At 40.1% G+C, this 23762-nt stretch overlaps 1 protein-coding gene across 8 annotated transcripts in view; it reads right to left on the bottom strand.

Moving 5' to 3' along the window:
• lin52 (lin-52 DREAM MuvB core complex component) overlaps positions 1 to 23762 on the bottom strand; it is a 122572-nt gene that overhangs the window by 88236 nt on the left and 10574 nt on the right. Inside the window, exon 6 of one of the 8 annotated variants that reach the window (XM_069916081.1) lies at positions 16650 to 16668. The exons of the other annotated variants lie outside the window; for them this stretch is intronic. Within the exon in view, the coding sequence (XP_069772182.1) occupies positions 16667 to 16668 (2 nt within the window). The 3' untranslated portion in view covers positions 16650 to 16666. Of the gene's footprint in view, positions 1 to 16649; positions 16669 to 23762 lie in introns of those variants that run through there. 8 annotated transcript variants of the gene reach the window in all.

Genomic DNA, 23762 nt, shown 5'->3' with positions numbered 1-23762 from the left:
AATATTTAGGATTCTGTGCCGATAATAATTCAAAGAATTTATATAAATTGAACTATTTATTATTATTTAAAAAGGTTGAGGAAGATTTTGTTTTAATGGATTAATTTACCTATAACTTTAGTAGGAAGAGTTAATTGTATTAAGATGTATATATTCCCAAGAAAACAGTATCTTTTTTCAAATATTGCTTATTTTAATATCTTAAGAATTGAATAAATATACAAGGAAATTCCTCTAGAAAGGTAAAATGTTAACCTTTCTATAGAAATTGTTAACAAGGACGAAGAATTAGGAGACTTCCAGCTTCTTAATTTCAAAATTATTACTGTATGACACAAATGAAGATTTTTACATTTTTATTTGAAAGAGAAAAACGGCATGGGTTAAAAAAGAAATGAATAAAATTGGAGAGAGAAGCAGAAGAATTTATATATAAATTGGATGCAAAATTTATGGTTGAAGAAAAAGAAATGCCATTGTTGAAATATCTAATGAATATATGGAATAAAATAAATGATGAAATTGGTGTAGGAGGTCATACATCACCAAAGATACCTTTGACCCAGAATTCCCTTGCATCTTTTTCAAAAGACAATCAATTTTTAGATATTTGGTTTCGTAAGGATATTATAAATGTTGAAGATTGTTATGAAAGAGGTCAATTAAGGACATTTGAACAATTGAGAAATAAATACAGAATAACCCAAAATACTCTTTTTAGTTATTTCCAATTGAGAGCAGATTTGAGAGATAAATTAGGACCAACCATGTTGCTACCTGACTGTAGAGAAGAAGAAATTTTTATTAGGAGAGAAATTGTTAAGAAATCTATTTCTACAATATATTCTTTATTATAATTAGAACTCCTAGTGGAGTTCATAAATCTAGACAGAGGTGGAAACTGGATTTAAATATTACAATTGACCAGCAAAGATGGGCAGATCTTTGTACAGATTGTATGACTAATACTATTAATGTAAGGTATAAATTAGTTCTGTTTTTTTTTAATATCAGTTAAATCTTGCACCACAAAAAATGAATAGATTGAAATCAAACCAATGTTTCAGATATGATGAAGATAATACAAACTTTTTTTATATTCAACAAGGTCCTGTTCCAAATTAAGATCTTTTTGGTTGGACTTGGGAAACTTTTTGGAACAAGTTATAGGTGTTGTATTTCCACAAAAACCAGATTTATTTTTAATTAGGAAATATTGAAGGAACAAGACCTAAACTAAAACTGTCAATATACAAATTAGAATTTGTTAAAATTGCATAAGCAGTGGCAAAGAAATGTATTTCAGTTACTTGGAAATCAGATGTGTATACGGGTAGGGCACAATAGAATGCATAAATTCAAAGTTGTATTCCTTGGGAAAAAAAATTACATATAATTTAAGAAATAAATATGCTGTGTTTTTACAAATTTGGTGTCCATACACTCAAATGTTAGGTTTAAATTTGAAACATTGTACTTCCTGTGCCTCTAGACCCGCAAGAACCTCCCCTGAAATGTACTAAAAGATTTTGTTTAAATAATGTTAGATGATATTCCTCTGCATAATCCTCAAAGTTTCTTTTCTTCTTTCACTTTATATACCTATTTTATTTTCATATTAACTATTCTGAGGATAGGGGGGGGTTGGGGAGGGAGGTTTTTTGGGGGGGGATTTATATACCATCATGTATGTAGTTTTAGGTTATTTTCCTATTTGTAATTAATACTAATATATTAAATTTGACTACTACATGTTTGGAGAAAAGTTTAATTAAAATATTCAAAAAAAAATCACAAACTGCAATGAAGAAGCTTGTTGAATGGTGTAACGACAACAACCTTGCGCTCAATGTCAGCAAAACAGGAGGGAGATAGATCAGTTCATTGAATGGTGTAACAACAACAACCTTGCACTTAACACCAGTGAAACCAAGGAAATGATTGTGGACTTCAGGAAGAAGTCAGGGAAAACACCACCCAGTCCTCATCAAATTCCTGAGTGTCAACTTCTCAGAGGATCTGTCCTGGAGCCTCTACGCTGATGCAATCACAAAGAAGGCTCACCAGCGACTATATTTTGAGGTGTCAAAGGAGATTTGATATGTCACCGAAGACTCTCATGAACTTCTACAGGTGCACCGTGGAGAGCATTCTACCTGGTTGCATCACTGCCTGGTATGGAGGCGCCAAGTCTCAGGACAAGAATAAACTCCAAAGGGTTGTTAACTCAGCCTATAATATCACAGGCACCAGACTTCACTCCACCAAGGACATCTACATGAGATGGTGTCTTAAAAAAGAGCCTCTATCCTCAAAGACCACAACCACTGGATTGAAAATAGTGGCAGTAGAGCAGTAGTGGATTTTGAGAGCTCCCTGTAGCAAGGATCATAAAGGATTTAAAAAAACAGAAATTGATAGGATCTAGACAGGAAAGTCAAAAAAATCTAAGAAAATGGTGGGGGGGGGGGGGAGAAAAAAAGAAAAAGAGAGAAAAACTCACCTCACACCAGGCTTGCCCAGAGGCTGAAAATAATGACACCGGCACCTGAACAATAGAGGGTCCTCCTTTAGAGGAGGAAAGCAAGGATAGCCCTGGAGAGACTGATCCTGGTCGCCGTCAGGAGGCCTGAGGTCAGGGGAGTCGAGCCGACACCAAGATGCTGCAATGTCAGTGGCTGCAGAGGGAAAGACTCCGCAGACCAGGAGAAGAGGGGACTTACCCAGTAGGGCTGCTCCATCTGGCAGGCACAAAGAGGTTGGGTCCGAGGGCATTGATGGACTCCAGGAACAGATGAAGTGGTGGGAAAGTTGCGTGGCTGGACTTCCTGGAGTCAGAAAGTGAGGTGGAGGAGGATGAAGAAGAGGAAGATCAAGCGGGTAAAAGAAAGACAATACAGGGAAATGAAAGGCAGAGAAAGGAGGCAGAAAGCCTGATGCCTTTTGCAAGAACTTTGAAGACACTGGTGGCAGGGCAGGGGGCAATTATAGAAAACCTCAGAAAGAGGAATAATATTAAGATTGTTGGGGTGAAGGAGGGTAGAGAAGGGAGATTTACTGGGAACCCATCAGGATATCCCAAATCAAAGACCACGTTCTATCCTGGTGAGACTCCTTCACTACCAGAATAGAGAGATTTTACAGGGAGCAGTGGTGGGAGCAAAGGCAAGAGGGGGGTCCAGCGGACTATCTGGACTTGTGTGGCGCTATTGAAGCGCAGGAAGGAATTTGACCCAGTCAAAATGAGCCTTAAACAAAAAGAAATTAAATTTTACCCTCCTTCACCCACAATGCTGAGGATAGTAAGGGCAGGACCTGAAAGAAAGATTTTTAGGGATCCAAGGGAGGCAACTGACTTTGTAAGAACCCTGCCACCTTTTCAGGATTCAATGTAAATAAGGAGGAAAGAGGGAATTGGGAGAATGATTGCAATAAATATTGCAATTGTGATAACTACAAGGGGGTACTTTTTTAATCATAATATTACTGTTTAAAGATTAATGTGTAGCGGCTACTCTGCTCCTGCAATAACACACACAACCAGACGGGTTGAGCTCCGTGAACAGACTAGTTTATTGCAGGCTGCTGGGCTGCACTTATACTCCCAGCCCGGACCTGGCTGAGAACCGCGCTGGAGGGCACTGACGTCACCCGGGCGTCATGTGGTCCCCCAGCTCGGGGTTCTGAGCCCCGTGCTGGGAGGAAGGGAACACCCCCGACGGTGCTATTTTGGCCAGCTGCTCCGCCACGTGGCTTACAAGCGGGGCCAGTTTGCCTGCCTAGTGGTGAGCTGCCACAAATGTATATTTCAAGTAAAGTATTAATACAATGACCTCAAGTTAAGGGTGGGAAGACTAAGCAGTAGATGGGTGCATTGGGCATGTTTCAAAATGGCAGTGGAGTTGGCACCAATAGCTTGGTTATCGGTGCCAGGGTGGATAAAGTTAAACAAGAAGGTAGAAAGAAGTTGGGGGGGGGGGGGTGTTTTTTTTTTGTTTGCTTAAGTTTTGTTTCAAGCACAGACGTCTGCGCCAGGAGTCAGTGGAAAATAAAAGGGACGAATGATAAGTGACAAAGGTTGGGGGGGGGGAGTAAGGATGTTGAGAAAGGCCTGAGGAAATGGAATAGATTAATCCCCCCCTTAAAAAAGGGGAATTTTAAAAAAAAGGAATAAGATATAACACCCTGTCACAATAAGGCAGGGAGTACAAATATGGAAAATGGACCTAGTGCAGATGATGTGCTTTTCTTTTCCTTTTAGGTTTTTGGTGCTTTTCTCTTTTGGGTTTCATTTTTTTCTTTTTTCAGGTGTATCCATCGTTATTTCTTTTTCTTTTTTGGATTTTGTTCTGGCTCGTAGGCTCCAGGATGATTTGGCATCGAGATAAACTTTTCAAGTGTATATGTAGCGATGGGCAGAGGAAGGGTGGGGATAAATACAGACTGTGTGTGTGTGTGTGTGTGTGTGTGTGTGTGTGTGTGTGTGTATATAATATACACGCATACACAGAGAAAGATTGAACTGTTTGTTGAATTGTGAGTCTATAAAAAATCAAAAATAAAATATTCAAAAAAAGACCCCCACCATCCAGGCCACGCCCTCTTCACTCTGCTACCGTCAGGGAAAAGGTACAGGAGCCAAAAGACGAGCACTCAGTGGCACAAGGACAGTTTGTTCCCCGCTGCCGTCAGATTCCTGAATAATCTAAAGATACTGCCTTACTTTTCATGCACCATTATTATTATTTTTTATTTTATTGTTTCTAGTAATGTCATTAAATGGTTATGACACGTATGTTGACTCTCTCACGCTGCTGCAAACCCCAAATTTCATGCTTGTTCATGACAATAAATCCTGATTCCGATTCAAAGCAAGAGTGAACACCATAGGTGGCTGCAAATGCTTCCCCACCAGATGAACGGAACATCTTTTACGTCCACTTTGAGAAGAACCACCAAACAGTGCATAGTAGAATCCCTGAAAAGGCAGAGGATTGTGCAATTTCGGTCTCTGAGGACAACGTCAAAACATCATTCAAGAGGGTGAAACCTTGCAAGATGTCAGACCCTGAAAATCTGCGTCAGCCAACTAGCCGGAGAGTTCACGGACCATTTCAACCTCTTATTGCTGCAGTCAGAGGTTCCCACCTGCTTCAAAAGGGCATCAATCATTCCGGTACCCAAGAGTAGTGTGAGTTGCCTCAACGACTACCTCCCAGTATCACTAACTTCTACTGTGATAAAAATGCTTTGAGAGGCTGGAATGGCCAGAATTAACACGTACCTAAACAAAGATCTGGACCTGCTACAATTCACCTATCGTCACAGTCACTCCACAGCAGATGAAAAATCACTGGCTCTCCACTCAGCTCTGGATCATCTTGCAAACAGCAATTCATACAAATGGCTGCTCTTCATCGACTACAGCTCAGCCTTCAATACCATTATTTTTTCAGTACTGGTCAAGAAGCTACAAACTCTAGGCCTCTGACAACCCACTCTACAACTGGGTCCTTGACTTTCTCATCAGAAGACCACAGTCAGTACGAATTAGAAACAACGTCTGCTCCTCACTGATTATCAACACAGGTGCACCCCAAGGATGCATACTTAGCCCACTGCTCTATTCGTTATATACCTATAATTGTGTGGCCAGGCACAATTCCAATGCCATCTACAAATTTGCCAATGACATCACTGTTACTGGGAGAATCACAAATGGAAATGAGGAAGAATACAGGAGGGAGATAGATCAGCTCACTGAATGGTGTAACAACAACAACCTTGCACTCAACATCAGCAAAACCAAGGAGATGATTGTGCACTTCAGGAGGAAGTTAGGGGAGCATGACCCAGTCCTCATCGAGGGATCAGCAGTGGAGATGGTCAAGAACTTCAAATTCCTGGGTGTCAACATCTATGTTGATGCTATCACAGAGAAGGCTCGCCAGCAGCTATACTTTGTGAGGTGTCTGAGGAGATTCAGTATGTCACCAAAAACTCACGTAAACTTCTACAGGTGTACCATGGAGAGCTTTCTGACTTCACTCCATTGAGGACATCTTCATGAGGTGGTGTCTTAAAAAGGCAGCCTCTATCCTCAAAAACCCCCACCACCCAGGCCACGCCCTCTTCACTCTGCTACCATTGGGAAAAAGGTACAGGGGCCTAAAGATGAGCACTCAACAGCAAAAGGACAGCTTCTTTCCCGTTGCCATAAGATTCCTGAATAATCAATGAACCAAAGACACGGCCTTATTTTTCATGCACTTTTATTTGTTTTTTTTTAATTTATAGTAAAAGATGGTTATAAAATGAATGTTTGCACTGTGACGCTGCCACAAAACACTGAATTTCATGACTTGTTCATATCAATAAATTCTGATTCTGAAATGTCTGGCACGTTGTATGTAATTCTTACCACAATTATTATATTTGGTGCCAATGTGAAGAATTTTCTACTGTAAAAATGCTCAACAACACAAATAATTTGTTTAATTTTGATGTGGACTTGATCTAGCATCCCTGTAGATATAATCTGTGTACTACAGCTAAAACATCAGGTTCAAAGCTCAATAGCAATTATGTACAAAATAGATGAAATTGGAATAACAAGAGATACGATTGCAAAGTGATCAATGTTGGTAATTAAATATTTTGACATATTCAACTTTTGGAATAGTTAGCAAATAAGAAAAGAAGGTGGAGTAGATCCATTTAACAAAAATCAGATAGTGAGGAAGGGTCTAAGCTTGGAAAATCAAGAGGTAGAATCCGTTTAGATGGCATTAAGAAACAGTGAAGGTCATAAAACAAATGTGTAAATTGTACATAGGTTGCTAAAAGTAATGGCCATGTTGGGTAACAATAGGCTGACAGGTGGAAAATGACATTCATACCACAAAAGTGGTAAAGAGCATCTGTAATCTTTGAAATTATCATGGATGAATCCCCAACCATCAAGTTCCTAGAGCAGCACAAAGGCAACTGCATCTGCCCCTTAAATACTTTAGCTGCAGAGCAAGTCAAAGGCTGGGTAAGTTGCACAAAGGAACTCAAGTCCTACCACTTCAAGGACCACACCATCTACAACTCAGGAATGTAGCGGAAAGCTCTCCACTTGTGAGATAAGTGCAGAGCAAAAGCTCTCATGAAACTCAGCACCATCCAGGACAATTATAGCTTCATCATTCGCTTTAAATCCCACTGCTGGCAAACTGTAGCTACAGTACAAAACTTTAAAATTTTGTGTAAATGGGTGACATAGATTGGATGGACCTCTACTGTGTTGTATCATTAAAAAATGTTTTAAATGCTCTAATGTTATTCAACCAAGCTACTCTGATGGCATCGACCAAGTTGATGACCTCTATCACCAACACCAGACATGTGGATTATAGCATGCATTTCCAGTGACCATGCTTTAGGACGTGGTGCATTGAAAGAGCATTCACCTGGATGCCAGGGAGCCGCTTTTGATTTACATGAAGAGACTGGATAGACTGATATTGTTTTCCGTGGAAAAGATGAAGTGGAGTTGGGACTTGTTTGAGATATACATGAGGGGCATAGCCAATGCAAGAAATTAGTCCTCATGAGGTGTCATTATCTAGAGGATGCCATAGGTGCTCTGTGGTTAGTAAGGGATTACTTATTAAAGTGGTATGTGAGTCGAGAACCACTGACTTCGAGGATGGTTAGAATCAGTTCTTTTGATTGAAATGCCCAAGGCAGGAATGAAACTGATCTAACTGTACTTTTTTCTGTTCCAGTTACCATGTTCTTGTATTTTTTTTTAAACATTTTGTCTTTCCTCTCGTCTCCAGCTGAAGATTTGTTCACGTTACAAAGCCTCAACTCCAGCCACCAAGATTCAATTCTCACTTCCATTGCTGTCTGTGTAAAGTTTCCACGTTGTCCCTGCAAATGTATCCGTTTCCTCCATTGTCCCAAAAGTCTGTTTAATTGGCCATTATTAATTGCCTCCAGTGCCTAGGTGAGTGGCAGAGTCGGAAACCTTTGATGGGAATGTGGAGGGAATGACACAGAATTGTTGTAAATTTGTTCTAGATAGGCATGGATAGTGGGCCAAAGGGGTAATTTCTGTGCTGCATTACTCCATGTATCACTCTGGGATAGCCACTCTCAGAATATTTCAGTGAAACAACAGATATAGCTTGGAGAACAGTACTTAATTGCTTATTTTAAACATTGCATGTGCATTGACACAGAATCTGTATTAAGTATCCTTCAATCAGTACAAGAGTTTTTTGAAGCATCTCGCCAACTCATCTTTGTATTGCAGCAATAACATTAGGCATCACTGACACATCTTAAGATGGCAGATAAACCATGGAAAGGTTTTGCTATTTCATAATGAATCAGGTTTACGCTGAAGAAAGTTTGAACTTTCAGAATGATCTAAGTATTGGTCTTTAACATTTCGGTCTATTAAAACCTCCTCACAATTCTATTTTAAACAGGATCCGGCCAAAACCAACAAGTGTTTAACTATCAATGTATTCACAAGACCCAAGAGGGTAATCCAAATTCAATTACTATAAATAACATTAGTTAGAAAACAAGCAGAGAGCCCCTGGGGGACGAGGAGCAGTGGTAGCAAGCTGCAGCCTCTTGCTGCAGAACAATTCATTAGGCAGAGCGTAACAGATGTGCCACGTGCTTACTGAAACCCATCAATTCTACTGGGGATTCATGTAATTATTTGAGTTTCGAGTGGCAGGAGCCACCAGCGGCATGGCAGCTGCACAGGCACTGGGGACCCGCATGTTTTAATCAGCATCGCATAGATGGGCCCTCGGTGTACTTGACGCTGGCTTGATATGCAGTCAAGTGCAAATCCAAGCTGAGAGCACAAGTAACTACCATCTAGATTGTTTTTTAAAGTGAGACCTGTAACAATTCACCAGTGCAATGTTCAGACCCATCTGCTTATGCAAGTCTGGAACCGAGACTAATGAAAGCCCAGAGTAACTCACTGACTTGGATGAAATGCTTTGAATTGCTAGATTCATTGATACAAGGAAAAAATGCATCAGGTACCAACCCAAGAAATGGTGATTTCTCACCTAATCAAGGCACTTTGGATGCCATTTCCTTTTAATGCTGCAATGATTAAAGGTTCTTTAAATGCTGTTCTGTAAAGCACTACCATGGAAACAGATCAGGACAATTCCCCCTTCAGATTGGTCCCCCTTCATATGGGCACTGCCTCAGAATGGCACACGAGGGTAGCTCAATCAGGCACCAATTCAACTCACTGCCAACCATACTTATACAACCAGTTACAATTAAAACGGTATGACGGATTTGATAAATTACCCCAGGTACCTGTCACCACACCTGATCAGCTTAATTGATCTGATTATGGACTGGCATTAGCCAAGTTTATTTTTGTCTGCAGGGTTTTGTTCTTTATCTCCATGTTAGATTGTGCTTCTAAATGGGACATGAGGATAAGTTTCAAGGTGAACGAGAGGAGGGGCAGGTAATCAAGACGAGAAATAGGCATATACACTTGTGCGCATAAGCACAGCATTCATATTTTGGGTGGTTCAGATTATTCTGTCTTATCACCCATCCATGTGTCTCATTTCAAGCCAATAACATTTGGGTGTCATGGCAAATGACAACAGGACCAGACAAGAGACAATTTTTCCCAAATATTGTGGTGCTTTTCTGCAAACCATAACCCTGAGTTCATAACCAAGAAACAGTAGAGAGGGTAAGCAAATTTAAGTTCTTGGGAGTCACTATCTCGGAGGATCGTTTCTGGACCCAACACAATAATGGCATCATGAAGAAAGCACTTCAGTTCCTCTACTTCCTCAGGAGTTTGTGGAAATTTGGTATGACACAGAAATTTCTACAGATGTGTGGTGGAAAGTGTGTGCTGACCAGCTGCATCACAGTTTAGTGTAACCCTGAGCATAAAGCTTTGCAAAAGGTAGCCCAGAACATTACAGGCAAAACCCTCCCCACTATTGAGAACATCTACAGGGAACACTGCTGCAGAGAGCAGCAGCAATGATCAAGGATCTATATCACCCAGCACACGCTCTGTTCTCGCTGCTGCCATCAGGAAAGAGGTCTAGGATCCACAAAATTTGCACCGCCAGGTTCAAGAACTGCTACCCCCTCCACCATCAGACTCCACAACAGCAAACTCAATCAGGGTCTCATTTAAGAACACTTACTTTTGCATGTTTTTTTTCTCCTCTCAGCATTGCAGTTTGTTTACCTTTCTTTATTTGTTTACATGTGCATATAGAGTAGTTTTTTTGCACTACTAGTTAGAATTCTGCCACGCCCACAAGAAAAAAAGAGAATCTCAAGGTTGTATGTGATGTCATGTATCTACTCTGACAATAAATCTGAAACATGCACACAGGTAGAAGAGAAAAATACATTCAATTCCTGATAATTGTTGCTTCCTCCCCTCAACAAAGTTGACAACAGACATTGCAGAAAGATGGCATTCAGTGCTAATACAATGTACACTCCATTACAAGGCACTTCTAAGACCTATAGGTTACCTGCAACGCTCTTTCTAAACCTCTTCAGCTTTGCTATCCTATTCTAAAAGCAAAATGGAAATGAAGGTCCTCAGGGTGAAACTCTTACTGTTGATAACAGCATTAAAAAGCAAGCGGGAATATGAAACAGAATTTGACATTTTGCACACTCATTGGCTATTTTACTAAAATTAGTGGCAGGAAGAATTTCACACACAAAAGATTTGTTATGGACGAGGTCTCAAAGATAATTCTAGAGAACAGATCAAGACCCTGCTTTTTGAATACTTTACAGTCACCTTTGAGGCTGTTCTCATTATAAATGAGCAATGATTTAATAGAGGTGTATAAAAAAAATGAAAAGGTGGGACAGAATAGATACAGAGGTTCCAGGGATCAACAACTCCAGAGCAAGAGGATACACCACATTAAATGCAAGGAAGCAACCACAGGAAACAGGAGAAACAAATGTTAAGATTAACATTTAATTATTGGTTAGATTGGTGGATGCAGGAAAAGCAAAATAACATTATTTACGTAATTACAATGCAGTCAAATGGAATTAGAACCATGAGTTCTCCAAGGACAAATTCCATCACAGATTAGTTGATTCACATTGGAACCTCATTTGTAATTCTGGTCAATTTGTTTAAATTTGAAACAGGTTACTCTAACTTGACCTACAGCTTTTCCATTACCCAATGCACCACCACAATCAAAACATTTTACATATTGAGTCTTATTTGCCTGCAAAAGATACATCCCTTCAAACATTTTTTTTCCAGTGTTTAGCGAGAGTGGTAACTGTTGATCAATTGCTCTTGCATATGGAAAGAACAAGACAAAAAGAGATTAAATTTCCTTTTCGTGGTCCACTAAGATAACATAGCAGTTTTCGACGTACACCATGGTACATAATCAGAGGAGCTTGTTTATTTTTAAAAACTGATGATGAAATTAAAAGCAGTTAGTCTTACAAACAGAATGACATTTCCCCTTAGATTTAAAAATTGAAATTTGCACCACCTTATAATAAATCCTTATAAAGTTCACACAATTGAGATAATGTAGTACTGTTGCAGTTTATATAGACATAGGAATTTATAATGGAAAAGGTACGAGGACGTAAAAGTAGCATTCTAAAATGAGCCTGCTTCCCCAGTCTTTCATTTCAGTTCCAAATTATACTTGCCTTAAGCCGGATATGGAATGTCACAGAGCAGTTCAAAATACAAAAATGTGATCAATTTTAGCAAGATATTCTTTGAAGGACTTTAACAGAATACAGAGGGGGGGGGGGGGGTGCCGGGGGGTAAAACAGTCTTCTTTGAAAGGACAATAACTGGAGGATACTGAAGGTGATTGTCAAAAGAAGCTAATTTTTTCACGTAGCAAGATTATGATTAGGAATGCTCATAGCATGAAAGATTCATGGAAGCAAATTCATTAGAAACTTTCAAAATGGAATTAGGTAAATACTTGAAAAAGGGAAAAAATGCAAGTCTGTGGAGAAAGAGCAGTGGGGAAGAACTAATTAGAGAGCTATTTCAAAAAAAATTACACATCCATATCCAGATTTTAAATGCTAAATATTACAACAAAAATTAAATAGTTGCTTCAGTGAATATTTGGAATAATACCAGAAGAGTATCCACTCTTTTTTTAAAAAAAAATGCTTTATCCAGATAATTTTTTTTAAAACTTGTGCTCAATGTGTATCAACCTCTGCTTAAAAATGCTTCTCGAGCTCTGCCCCTGATTTTTTTTCCCCCCAATGATGTGCTTAATGTTTTCCTTTCTCACTACAAATGACTGTCCAGTTTTAAAAAATGTTGCATGTTCCCTTGCTGGTCAATGAATAAATAAGCACATTTTTAATGTCCTCAAGGTTGTGATTATAATCGCTATTATTTACCCTATTTATGGGATTTTTTTTCCTACAGGAATTCAAAGGATCTTTGAGTGAAATTGCACGACATCAACCCACTTCTGAATCCACACCAACCTACAAAACAATCTGATTCCTTGGACTTAATTTTTTTAAATTTGTTTTATTTTTAAAAAAGTAATAAAATTGGCAGGTTGAAAAATTTTACAGGTATATTGAATTTTCACTGATGCAATGAACTCAATGAACGCATTATAAATACCAATGGAAAATTGGGAAGCTGCCCTTCCCCCTCTTCCCCCCCCCCCCCCCCCCCCAACACCCTGCAGTGATGGGAGATTGACATCCAACAGAAGCCACAGGAAAAGAGCACATGTTCTTATTTTGTTCGCCTGCTATCCTAAAGCATATCATTAACATTATTTGTGATAAAGATATTAAAACCAACTAAATTGCAGGTTCTGGAAATCTGACATAAAAGCAGCTGCTGGACCCGTCGGGCTTTTCCACCAGTTTCTGTATTAATTTCATTCTTTATTAACAAGATGCACTCCATCTTTAGCACAGAGAAACACCTCAAAGGAACATTATCAAAGAAAATGACAGATCTAGGTAATGAGAAATTAGGACACATGACTGAAATCTATATCAAAGTAGTTATTAAAGAAGACAATGAGGTAGAAAGGCAGTGAAGTTTATGGAGGATGTTCAAGTTTATGATCAAAGCAGTTGAAGACTCAGCTTACAAAAGGGAGAGATGAAAATTGAGAATGAGAAGACAGCACAATTTGAGCTCCACGAAAAGAGTTGCAGAGGTTCAAGAGATAGAGAATGGCCTTTCCAGTTCTCATATTTGACCCAAGCATTCGATATAGGAACTCTTATGCCGGAACCTTGACATGCCAAGGCCGGCCATTTTTGGAACTCTCAGGCCTTTCATTCAGAATATAAATTCATAGGTTTCAACCTATCAATCTTATCTAGTCCCACCATCAATTCCAGCATGTTACTTAGCCTCACAGTGGCTTCTTTATATCCTTCTCAATTAAAACAAGGAAAAGAATTTTTAATTCTGACTTTGTCAGATTACAGCATTGGTTAAGATGAACAGGACGATAAAGCCAATCTCTGACATACACAAAGTACAGAGTGAGAGCCCTGGTTGGGAGAGCGTTTAAATAATCAGGTATCCAGAAAAGGGTAAACTTACATAAAGAGGAAATCCGGTGAAAAAAGTGATCTTGGAATTCAAATGCTTATATTTGTGGGGCATAATTTTTAATGAAAACTTAATACCTTGAAAGGATTTTTTTTTAATCTATGTTATCTCTGGTCATTGCTGGATATCAGAAGCAGTTAACCATGAGTCAACCAACCACCTGGATTCTCTGGTAGAATCTATTACCACGTAAAAATCTCCTGGCAAGAGACAGCTGTGCAGCCGAACAAGGAAAGGGGAAGACAGCAGCTTCCTTGACATCCATTAGGTGATGATGAGAATTTGTAGAAACCTGGGTGATCCATCAACACATGGGGCAGATGCTTCCAGTTCCCATCAGCAGCTTCCATTCAGTGTGACAGCCCTGGTGCAGTCCTTAGCCTACATCTCGGTGCTCAACAGCTGTAATACTTGCTCCGCCCACCCAATGCCAGCCCTCGTAGATAGCCCCAGCGCTCAAACCATGGTGACCACTCACTGCAAGAGTGCCAGTAAAGTGTAGGGTATGCACAAGGTTTCCTGCATAGCAACAAGTAACCTGAGAATACTCTTTTTAAGAGACAAGATGGGGAGGATATTATCTGCCAGTCTTCCAACTGAAGGACTGAGACCCTATAATGAATCAGCATTCTGTAGGATGGTGCTTAATTGGATATTGGTGTGCCTTACTCTTTGCCTATGAAGGTCAAAATAAACCTCAGGTAACATCTCACAAGCAGCCTGTGATGTTGCATCAAAAACTGTTATTACCCCTTGTAATAAAGGCCAGCATTTCAATAGCCTTCCTAATATTTGCCATACTTCTACACCAACTTTTTGTGTTTCATGCACTTGGGCCTCCAGACTCCTTTGTGCCATAACTTTGTTTTTTCATTCTACCATCCAAAATGAACAACCTCACATTTTCCTGCAGTTTATTCCATTTTCCAAATTTTTGCTCACTTAAACCCAATCTATGCCGCTTTGAAGTTTCTCTCTGTGTTTTCCTCACCACCTGTTAACCTGGGGAAACAGGTGAGAATTCAGAAGGGGTCAAAGATCACCATCGCCTTTTTGGGGCGGCAGTCAGTGCAATGCTATTACAGCGCCAGTGACCCGGGTTTAACTCCGGCACTGTAAGGAGTTTGTATGTTCTCCTTGTGTCTGGGTTGGTTTCCTCCCATGTTTCAAAGACATACAGGGTTGTTAGGTTAATTGGTCACATGGGTGTATTTGGGCAGTGCAGTCTCGTGGACCGAAAGGGCCTGTTACTCTGTTGTATCACTAAAAATATATTTATTTTTAAAAAAGGAATCCGTACCATAGCTGATATGTAGGTGGCAACTTAATTCCAAATATTTCATCATTAAAATTGCTTTGAGGTTGAAATATAGACATAGGCATATGAGGTCTCTTTGGTTAAGGCAGGGCAGAGGGGTTGATTTGCCTGAAATTTTACACGGGGCCTGCAATGCACCCAAGGACCAGGGAGGGAAGGGGGAAAATGGGGAAGTGGAAAGGGAAGAGGGAGGGACGCACTGGGCTCCAGCGATCCAGCCTGAGCCAATGTGGCCAGGTCCGAGCAAGGGCATTTGCACCCCCCCCCCAATCCCACTCCCTCAGGGAGTTGCTATCCCATTGCCCTCCCTGAGCCCCGCACTCGCTGGAGAATACCACCCACAAAAAAAATTAAAGCCTTACTTGATTGCCACATGTTGGTCAGGGCACTCTGCAAACGTGCAGTGCACTTGATCTGAACTTGTCCAACCCTGACTGTGCCCCCTGTGGTCTGTACCCTAGATGGCTGTCTTGATGACCTAATAGTAGCATTGACCCTGGGCACAACCAGGAGAGTCAATCACTCCAGAGGATGTCAGAGATATCCAGCAATAGTCTGGAGTGAGTCAAGGATGATGAGAGATTTCAGTGACCACCCCCCTCTCCCAGAGAACAGCAGAATTTTCTCTGTCCAATTTTTTTTCCTTCTTGCTTTGCTTGAATTTTCCCCACTGTTTTGTCCAAATTTGGGAGGGGTGTTGCCCCCACCCCCAGCTTGTATGCCTATGAATACAGTAGATCACAAGTGCAATCTATTTGGTACAATTTTTTTCCCCTTAATTTGTTCATTGGGTGATATCTTAAGACAACATTTGCAAAATGAAATAATCTCCATCAAAAATGATCAAAATGAACATACTGTTCAATTTGCCACAAAGACCATTTTAAATTTAAGCCTGAACACAATAAAACTCATAACATTTTTATTAGCTTTACACTCTTGTTCCTAATCAGACAGGAAGTTGGTAAACTCAAGGCAGTGGTGCCATCTTGTGGAAAAGCTTACACTACAACATTCAATCCCTTGAGTTGCATTGAACAATTGAATCACTTGTAGAGACTCAATTCACTTGCACATCAAATGTCAGGGATAAAAGTTTGTATTTTCCAAACACATACAAAGCTACTGATGAAAATTAACCAACTAAAATTAGAGCAAACCACTGATATTTTGAACATGATGCCCAGCTCAGTCCAGTTTAATCACTGAGATTTTTGCCAAGAGCTCAATACATTATTAATCCTCAGCAATCTTCAAACTTCTTTGCATAAAGCAATCTGCTGGAGGAACTTAGTGGTCAGTAATTTAATTGGAAGAAAAAGAATTGTTGCTGTTCAGGTTGGAAACCTTTATCAAAGTCAAAGTTCAAACTTATTGTCAGAATAATTCATGACATCACACAACAGGGAGATTCTTTTTTCTGAGGGCCAGGCAGAATTTCTAATTACCAGTAACTGTAAATTGCACTCAAAGAACAGTGAATAAACTGATGGTGCAAATGCAGATGTATAAATATAGAGTAATAAATAATGAGAAAGATATATCTTTAAATGAGTCTATTGTTCAGGAGTCTGATAGTTGAGATAGACATATAAAAACATCAACGATTCTTTTTCTTCAACTTGACCAACTGAATTCCTCCAGGGTTCCGTCTGTCTTTTTGGTCCACATTCCAGCATCTGGCATTCTCTTGAGCCACTCACATCTCCTAGTTCAAACAGATAGATGGGATGCTCGGCTATTAATATTGTCCCAAAGGGCTGTGGAGCTACCAAATTCAGGGACACATTCCATATCTGCCACAAACTACTCACTCAGATCCAAACTTGGGAATATCAGGCATGCCACTTCAGATATGAAGCAAAATCCTTCAGATATTGGTAAACTAAAATAACCTTAAATAGTCTACTCTCGCTCTTCCATTTTTTTAACAAATCAAATATGCTCTACCACTGAGTAAAATAGCTTGAAGAGCCATATAGCCTTAATCCTCGATTGCCTTTACATCTAAGAATATTGATCAACTTGAATAAATTAATTGCCCAAGTCTCCACCCTGAAGGTCATTGAATTTCAGATTCATTACTGTGTGTGCAGAATATTTTTTCTTATTTTAATCCTGAATGGACGACATCTTATGTTGAGGCTGTGACTCATAGTTCCAGACATCACAGCCCAATGAAAACCTATTTCCTGTATCAACTCTGTCATGCTCCTTAAGGAAAATTGGCCTCATCTAATTTTTCTAAACTCAAAATAATCCTTCCATCCCAGAAATGAAGCAGTACTTCAACTGTGGCAAGGCAGGGAAAGCAGTCTTGTGCACAATATCCACAAGCATGTCATCTTTTCTCTTGCAATTACTAGAAAATTGAGAAGTGACCTCACTGAAACAAATTGCTTGTTGTAAATATATACATGTTAATTATATGAATGCAAAGACGTGACAAATACACTTTAACAATTGGGAAAAATAATCCCTATGGATGTTTCAACCTTTCAGCATTAAAAAAATTCTTTACTTTTTTCCTCCCAAATGAGTGGCACTTTTCTTCCCTCATTGCATTCGATTTGCCATGTCTTCAGCCGTTCACTTAGCCGATCCAAATACTCCCACAATCCACAAAACTCTCTGCATCCTTTCTCATAATATTCACTTGAATCCACCTTTTGTGTCACAAATAAACAGATGTATTCCCTTGGTTTCCTCACAAAAATATAGTTTAGAACAGAGACAAGGAGAAATTTCAGTAAGAGGGTAGCAAATCTGTGGAATTCTTTGCCACAGACTGCTGTGGAAGCAAAGTCATTGGGCAGATTGAAAGTGGAGGATGATAGGTTCTTGATTTGTAAATGCCTCAAAGTTTATGGAGAGAAGGCAGAAGAATGGAGTTAAAAGGAAGAATGCACCAGCATCAGCAGAAAAGACTCAATGGGGCCAATTGCCTAATTCTGCTCCCAGCTCTTAATGGTCTTAGTACAAACAATTGGAAACCCAGAATCTGCTCTTGTGGGTGTCTCGTTATTTAAGTTTATTGTTACACTCACAAAGATAGCTTGAAAAAGCTTTGATTTACTTGGAACCCAGTCACCTCACTAAGTTGCCACACTCTGGGACTCCATTTTGAATTTTAAAATGCACAAAAAACATGTTAATCAAACAATGGCGATAAAGATTCATCGTGACAATGGGACTTTGTGAAAAGAATACTTCACTAGGCAAATCAAATACATTCACAGAGACTTCCTGCCAATCCTCCAGTCATAGTCCTGGTAAGTGTGTCCACTGAGGAGTTAAGGGGATAAGGCTGGAAAGGGGTACTGATGGTAGTGATCAGCCATGGTCTGTAAAATGGCGGTGCTGGCTCGACGGGCCGAAGGGCCTACTCCAACTCCTATTGTCTATTGTCTAATTTTCCTGGCTCTCCACTCTTCTTGTTCTCTGCCACTTCACAGTAGCCACAACTGCATCTAGATTTCTTATGCTGGAGCCGCAACATAGTCCAACATTAATCGCACCCTCTCAAACCAAAAATGATCTTTTATTTGTAATCTTCCTTGATGAAGGGCTCAAGACCGACGCTGTTTGACCTGCTGAGTTTCTCCAGCATTGTTTTTCTTTTTATTTGTACTCTCTAGTTTCTATTCATTAACCAATCTTCAGTTGACACGAGCTTATTACTCCAAGCCCACATTTTGTATATGATTTTGTGTGGGATAAGGGTCTTCTAAATCTACTTTGATTCTATTCAATTTCTAAGAGCCTGATGTCAGTTTCTGAAAAAATTTATTTCCATGTAACTAATGTCAGGTTAACATTTCTGTAGTTCCTGAGTTTATTTCCTCATCTTTTTTCAATAACAGGTTTACTTTTCATTCAGTGAGAACAGTTTTAAAAACTATGATATTTTGGAAGACTGACAATCTTCAAAGCTTTTAGGACCTTGGGATGCAATCATCAGGTCCAGAGGATTTATTAATTTTTCAATCGCATTATTTTCTCTAATACATTCCCCCCCCCCCCCCACCCAACCCTAATGCTATGTCCCAGTTCTTAGAAATTCTATTGCTCTCTAAAGTAAAACAGAAAATGCTACAAGCACAAAAGTCTGCTCCCTTAGGTGGCTCTATCACCCACTTTTGCTGAACTGCATCATCTCAGTCCTTCACTTTTCATCTTTCTGCCGTCACTTGGCCACGTGAAACTTGTTTCACCTGCAGCTTGTCCCTGTTCTAATGAAAAGTCATTGATTTGAAATGTCAATTCTACTGCTACTGAATGTGACCTGCTGAATACTTCCAGCGATTTTCTTATTGTGTGTCACACTGGAAGCACCTCAACTCCAGCTCTCCTAAAAAGGGAGCATTTGAAGTTACACTAACTTCCTTTCTCTTTATCCGTGCCAAAAGGTCTTTGACCTTTAACAATGACTCTCTTTCCAAAGATGCGATCTGACCTGCTGAGTGCTTCTAGCATGTGTTTTTATTTAAATGAGAAGCTGCATATCCATCACGGTCTCTATCCAACACTACCAACTGCTGGCATGTTTCTGAATTCTAAGACTGCAAATTCAAAGCTCCTCTGCAGAAACTTGAAAGCATAACCCAAGCTGACCTAGGAGTTGCAACACCAAATGGAAGCAAGGGGAGGTGCCTTCTTCTTCTCTTATGAGAGGGAATTTTCTCAGTGTCCCATGAAGAATTTAGCCCCTCATCAACATTATTAGAACAGATTATCCAAATATTAAATTTGTATACTGAAGCATCTGAGAAAGGATGAGAGCATAGACACCCTTTAAGTGCCTTTGGTTTCCTCCAGCAACACAAGACCCACTCAAAGGCTCCTAGGATTGAGCAAGTAATTGCTGCTCAGCCTGTAAGTGAATGCAAACATGGTAATAACATGACTACCCCAATATACATTTTCCTGAGGAGAATTTTTTAAAATAAAAACAATACATCACAGCCTCAATTCCCTTTTGAATCAGTTTGCGTCTATTGGTCGGTTATCCCTGCTGATCTTCTTTATTGAGGTATATAATTATAATTTTATAGATGATCATAGAAATAAAAGATATGCAATGCGAGTCAAAAGCCACAATTTAATATTTGATATATGGCTTGCAAATTGCCTTTATAGCTTTAAGAGATCACCTTAACCTTCAATTACTGTTGAAAAAAAGTCATTCAATATCCAGTAAACTCTATAAAAATCAGATAGTACCTGCTAAATCAACTTCCAGCCTCAATGAGAGTTGTAATCATGTTCAGAACACGATTCCTTCAGTGGATAGACTACCACATATTAACAGGGGAAGCCTTTTTCAGTCATCATTGTTTTTAAAAACCAGACTAAAACAATTTCAATATTTCATATTTTGCATTCATTTAACATTTAACAAGCATGGTTCTGACAACTTAGGAAGTCAACTAAACTGCTCAATTACCCTCATGTTTTGTAATCATTACCAGAGATCCATTATACACTATTAATATACCTCACGTGAATCATTAAATATATTGTTCCACAAATGATGACAATGCAGTAGCTTTGATTAACCTTCAACCAGTATTACTTAAAAACCGCTTTCCTTGTTTAATCTTATCAAGAATGCAATTCTATTTAATAGTGTAATATTCAATTTTCCTTCTATTACCAAGTTCGTGATTTTATATTTTATAAAATATTTTCCAACCAAGCCAAATACCCAGTACGTTACATATCTCAAGATGCAATCTGCAAAAAAAATAATAATAATTCATACTTACCAACAAATTTTCAATAGTTACACATTCTGCCCAACATATTCAGATCACACTCCAACTCACTCCAGTTAAGGTGTGATTCCTGGGGACCACCCATTATACAAGGATTAGCTCCTTTTTAGAAGAACTCTGGTGTACTACCTCCAGTACACTAGCAGATCTTTTAGTCATAGGACAAAAAGTGCATTTGATAATTAGGACCTCATACCCAGCATAAAGTTCACGGTCTACCGTGCAGCATTGAATCGCAGCCTTCTCTACACTTCAGAATTACGGAGCATCTACAATAGGCACCTCAAAGCATCAAAGTAATAAGACCATCACTGGTAGAAAAGGCAACCCAAAGTCAGTATCCTCCGCCAAGCCAACAGACTCAGCTTTAAGGTTCTAATTATCCTCAGCCAGCTCCAATGGATGGGCGATAATATTAGCATGCCTGACTCCCCTCTAATTCCTGTTAAAAGACTTCTTGAAAAAAATGTCCTCCTGGGAATCCCTGGCTTGTCACTGATCAAAATGAAGAAGGGGCAATCAGAACAGCTCCAAGAACTTCAAGTTCAAGTTTATTATCATCTGATTGAACATATACAACTCAAAACACCATCTCTTCAGACCATGGTGCACGCCCAATACACAAAGATCACATAATCAAAATAAGTATATATAAATATTTGGGAAGACTTCCATGACTACACGATGCTGTTCATCAGTCTCACAGCTCATGGGAAGAACCCATTTCCCAGCCACACAGTCCTGATTGAACATTGGCTGAAAGGGAGAGGCCAGAGAGTGATAGTGGATAATTGTCTGTCAGGTTGGAGGCCGGTGACCAGTGGTGTGCCTCAAGGATCTGTATTGGGCCCATTGTTGTTCGTTATATACATTAATGATCTAGATGATGGGGTGGTGAATTGGATTAGTAAATATGCAGACGATACTAAGATAGGTGGAATAGTGGATAATGAAGAAGGTTTTCAAGGATTGCAGAGGGATTTGGGCTGCTTAGAAAAGTGGGCTGAAAAATGGCAGATGGAATTTAATGCTTATAAGTGTGAGGTGCTTCATTTTGGTAAGAAGAATCAGAATAGGACATATGTGGTAAATGGGAGAGCATTGAGGAATACAGAAGAGCAGAAAGATTTAGGAGTAACGGTACATCGTTCCCTGAAGGTAGAAACTCACGTGAATAGGGTGGTGAAGAGGCTTTTAGTATGCTGGCCTTTATCAATCATTGCATGGAATATAGGAGTTGGGAGGTGATGTTGAGATTGTATAAGACGTTGGTGCGGCCTCATTTGGAGTTCTGTGTGCAGTTCTGGTCGCCTAATTATAGGAAGGATATAAACAGAGTGGAGAGAGTGCAGAGAAGGTTTACCAGAATGTTGCCTGGGTTTAAGCATCTGGAGTATGGGGAGAGATTGGACAGATTGGGTCTTTATTCTTTGGAGCGTAGAAGGTTGAGAGGGGATTTGATAGAAGTATTTAAGATTATGAAAGGGATAGACAGAATGGATGTGGATAGACTATTTCCGTTAAGAGGAGGAAAGTTTAAAACAAGAGGACATGAGTTAAGAATTAAGGGGCAGAGGTTTAGAGGTAACATGAGGGGGAACTTCTTTACTCAGAGAGTGGTAGCTGTGAGGAATGATCTTCCGGGAGAAATAGTGGCGGCGGAGTCAATTGTATTATTTAAGAAAAGGTTGGACAGGTATATGGATGAGAAGAAGATGGAGGGTTATGGGCATTGTGCAGGGAGGTGGGATTAGAAAGGGGTGTTTGGTTCGGTGCGGACTAGAAGGGCCTAATGGCCTGTTTCCGTGCTGTAATTGTTATGTTATGTTATATGTTATGATTTTGATGCTCCAGTACCACCTTCTTAATGTAGCAGGTTGAAGAGACTGCGCACTGGATGGAAAGAGTCTTTATAATTCCTTGAGTCCTATTTAGACATCAGTCCCAGTAAGTCTCGTCGATAGAGGAAGAGTGATCCTCTCAGATGTTTTAATGATCCTGTGTTTCGACTTATTGGTCTGATGCAGCCAGACAGGATACTCTCAACTATGCTCCTGTAAAAGGTTGTCAAGATGGGGGCCAGCAGCTTTGCCCTCATCAACAGGAGCAAGCAGAAACAGTGAAAAGAGTGCACCACCTCCAATATATACACATGTCCCATCAAGCATACCTACCCTGTGGAATTCTCCGAGGCAGATCAAATGACAAGGAGACGGCCAACAACAGCTCACTTCCTCACCCAATTGTTTAAAATATATTTACAATTTTAAATCATATGACATTAGTTATTATAATAGTGATACAAGCATTATAGAATTAAATTAAACCCCCCCCCCCACCACCCTCCCTCCTCCCCTACAAAGGGAGAAAGAAAGAGATCATCACTAAAACAATCAAACTGAGACGTCCACCGGAGCAGATTGGGAGATCAAATTCAATTATTTTAATTCTTCAATGTATTAGCTGTGTTTTGTTGCCAGCATAGCAATGTGCAGACATCATTGCAAGGTCTACTGGACCCACTATGCCTGAATAGCTTCTGAGCAGACCTTAAACCACATATGTCAAACTCTGGCCCGCGGGGCAAATTTGGCCTGCGATATAATTATATTTGGCCCGCAAGATCATTTCAAAAATGTATTAGAGGTGGCCCGCCCTGCAGCGAGAGCCGATGCTGTTTTTTGGTAATGTCACCCCCACCATCCTCCCTCTTCATTGCACATCCTTCCCCATTGTAACACGAGATGTAACACGAGAAGTCTGTCGATGTCATCAGCCGGCAAGCCAGTTGGAAGGCTCCCCGCACAACCAGTCACTTCTCCCACCTGTCGAGTGGTGCGGCGGATTGGCGAGCGCCTGTGATTTCCTGTCGGCGCGACGGGCATGGCAGGCTGCGCACGGCCCCCGGGCAGCGCGAGCCCCGCGCGACTGGCACCGGATGGCCCTTCCACAGCGCGAGCGCACTTCTCCCGGTCGCCACGGCCTTCAGCGCTTGCACCCGCGCGGACCCCAGGGACGGCTGGTT

This window comes from Narcine bancroftii, chromosome 2, assembly GCF_036971445.1.
Source record: "Narcine bancroftii isolate sNarBan1 chromosome 2, sNarBan1.hap1, whole genome shotgun sequence".
Taxonomy (NCBI): domain Eukaryota; kingdom Metazoa; phylum Chordata; class Chondrichthyes; order Torpediniformes; family Narcinidae; genus Narcine; species Narcine bancroftii.
Note: the sequence above shows the minus strand (reverse complement) of the source record. Positions and strands in the feature narration are given on the sequence as shown.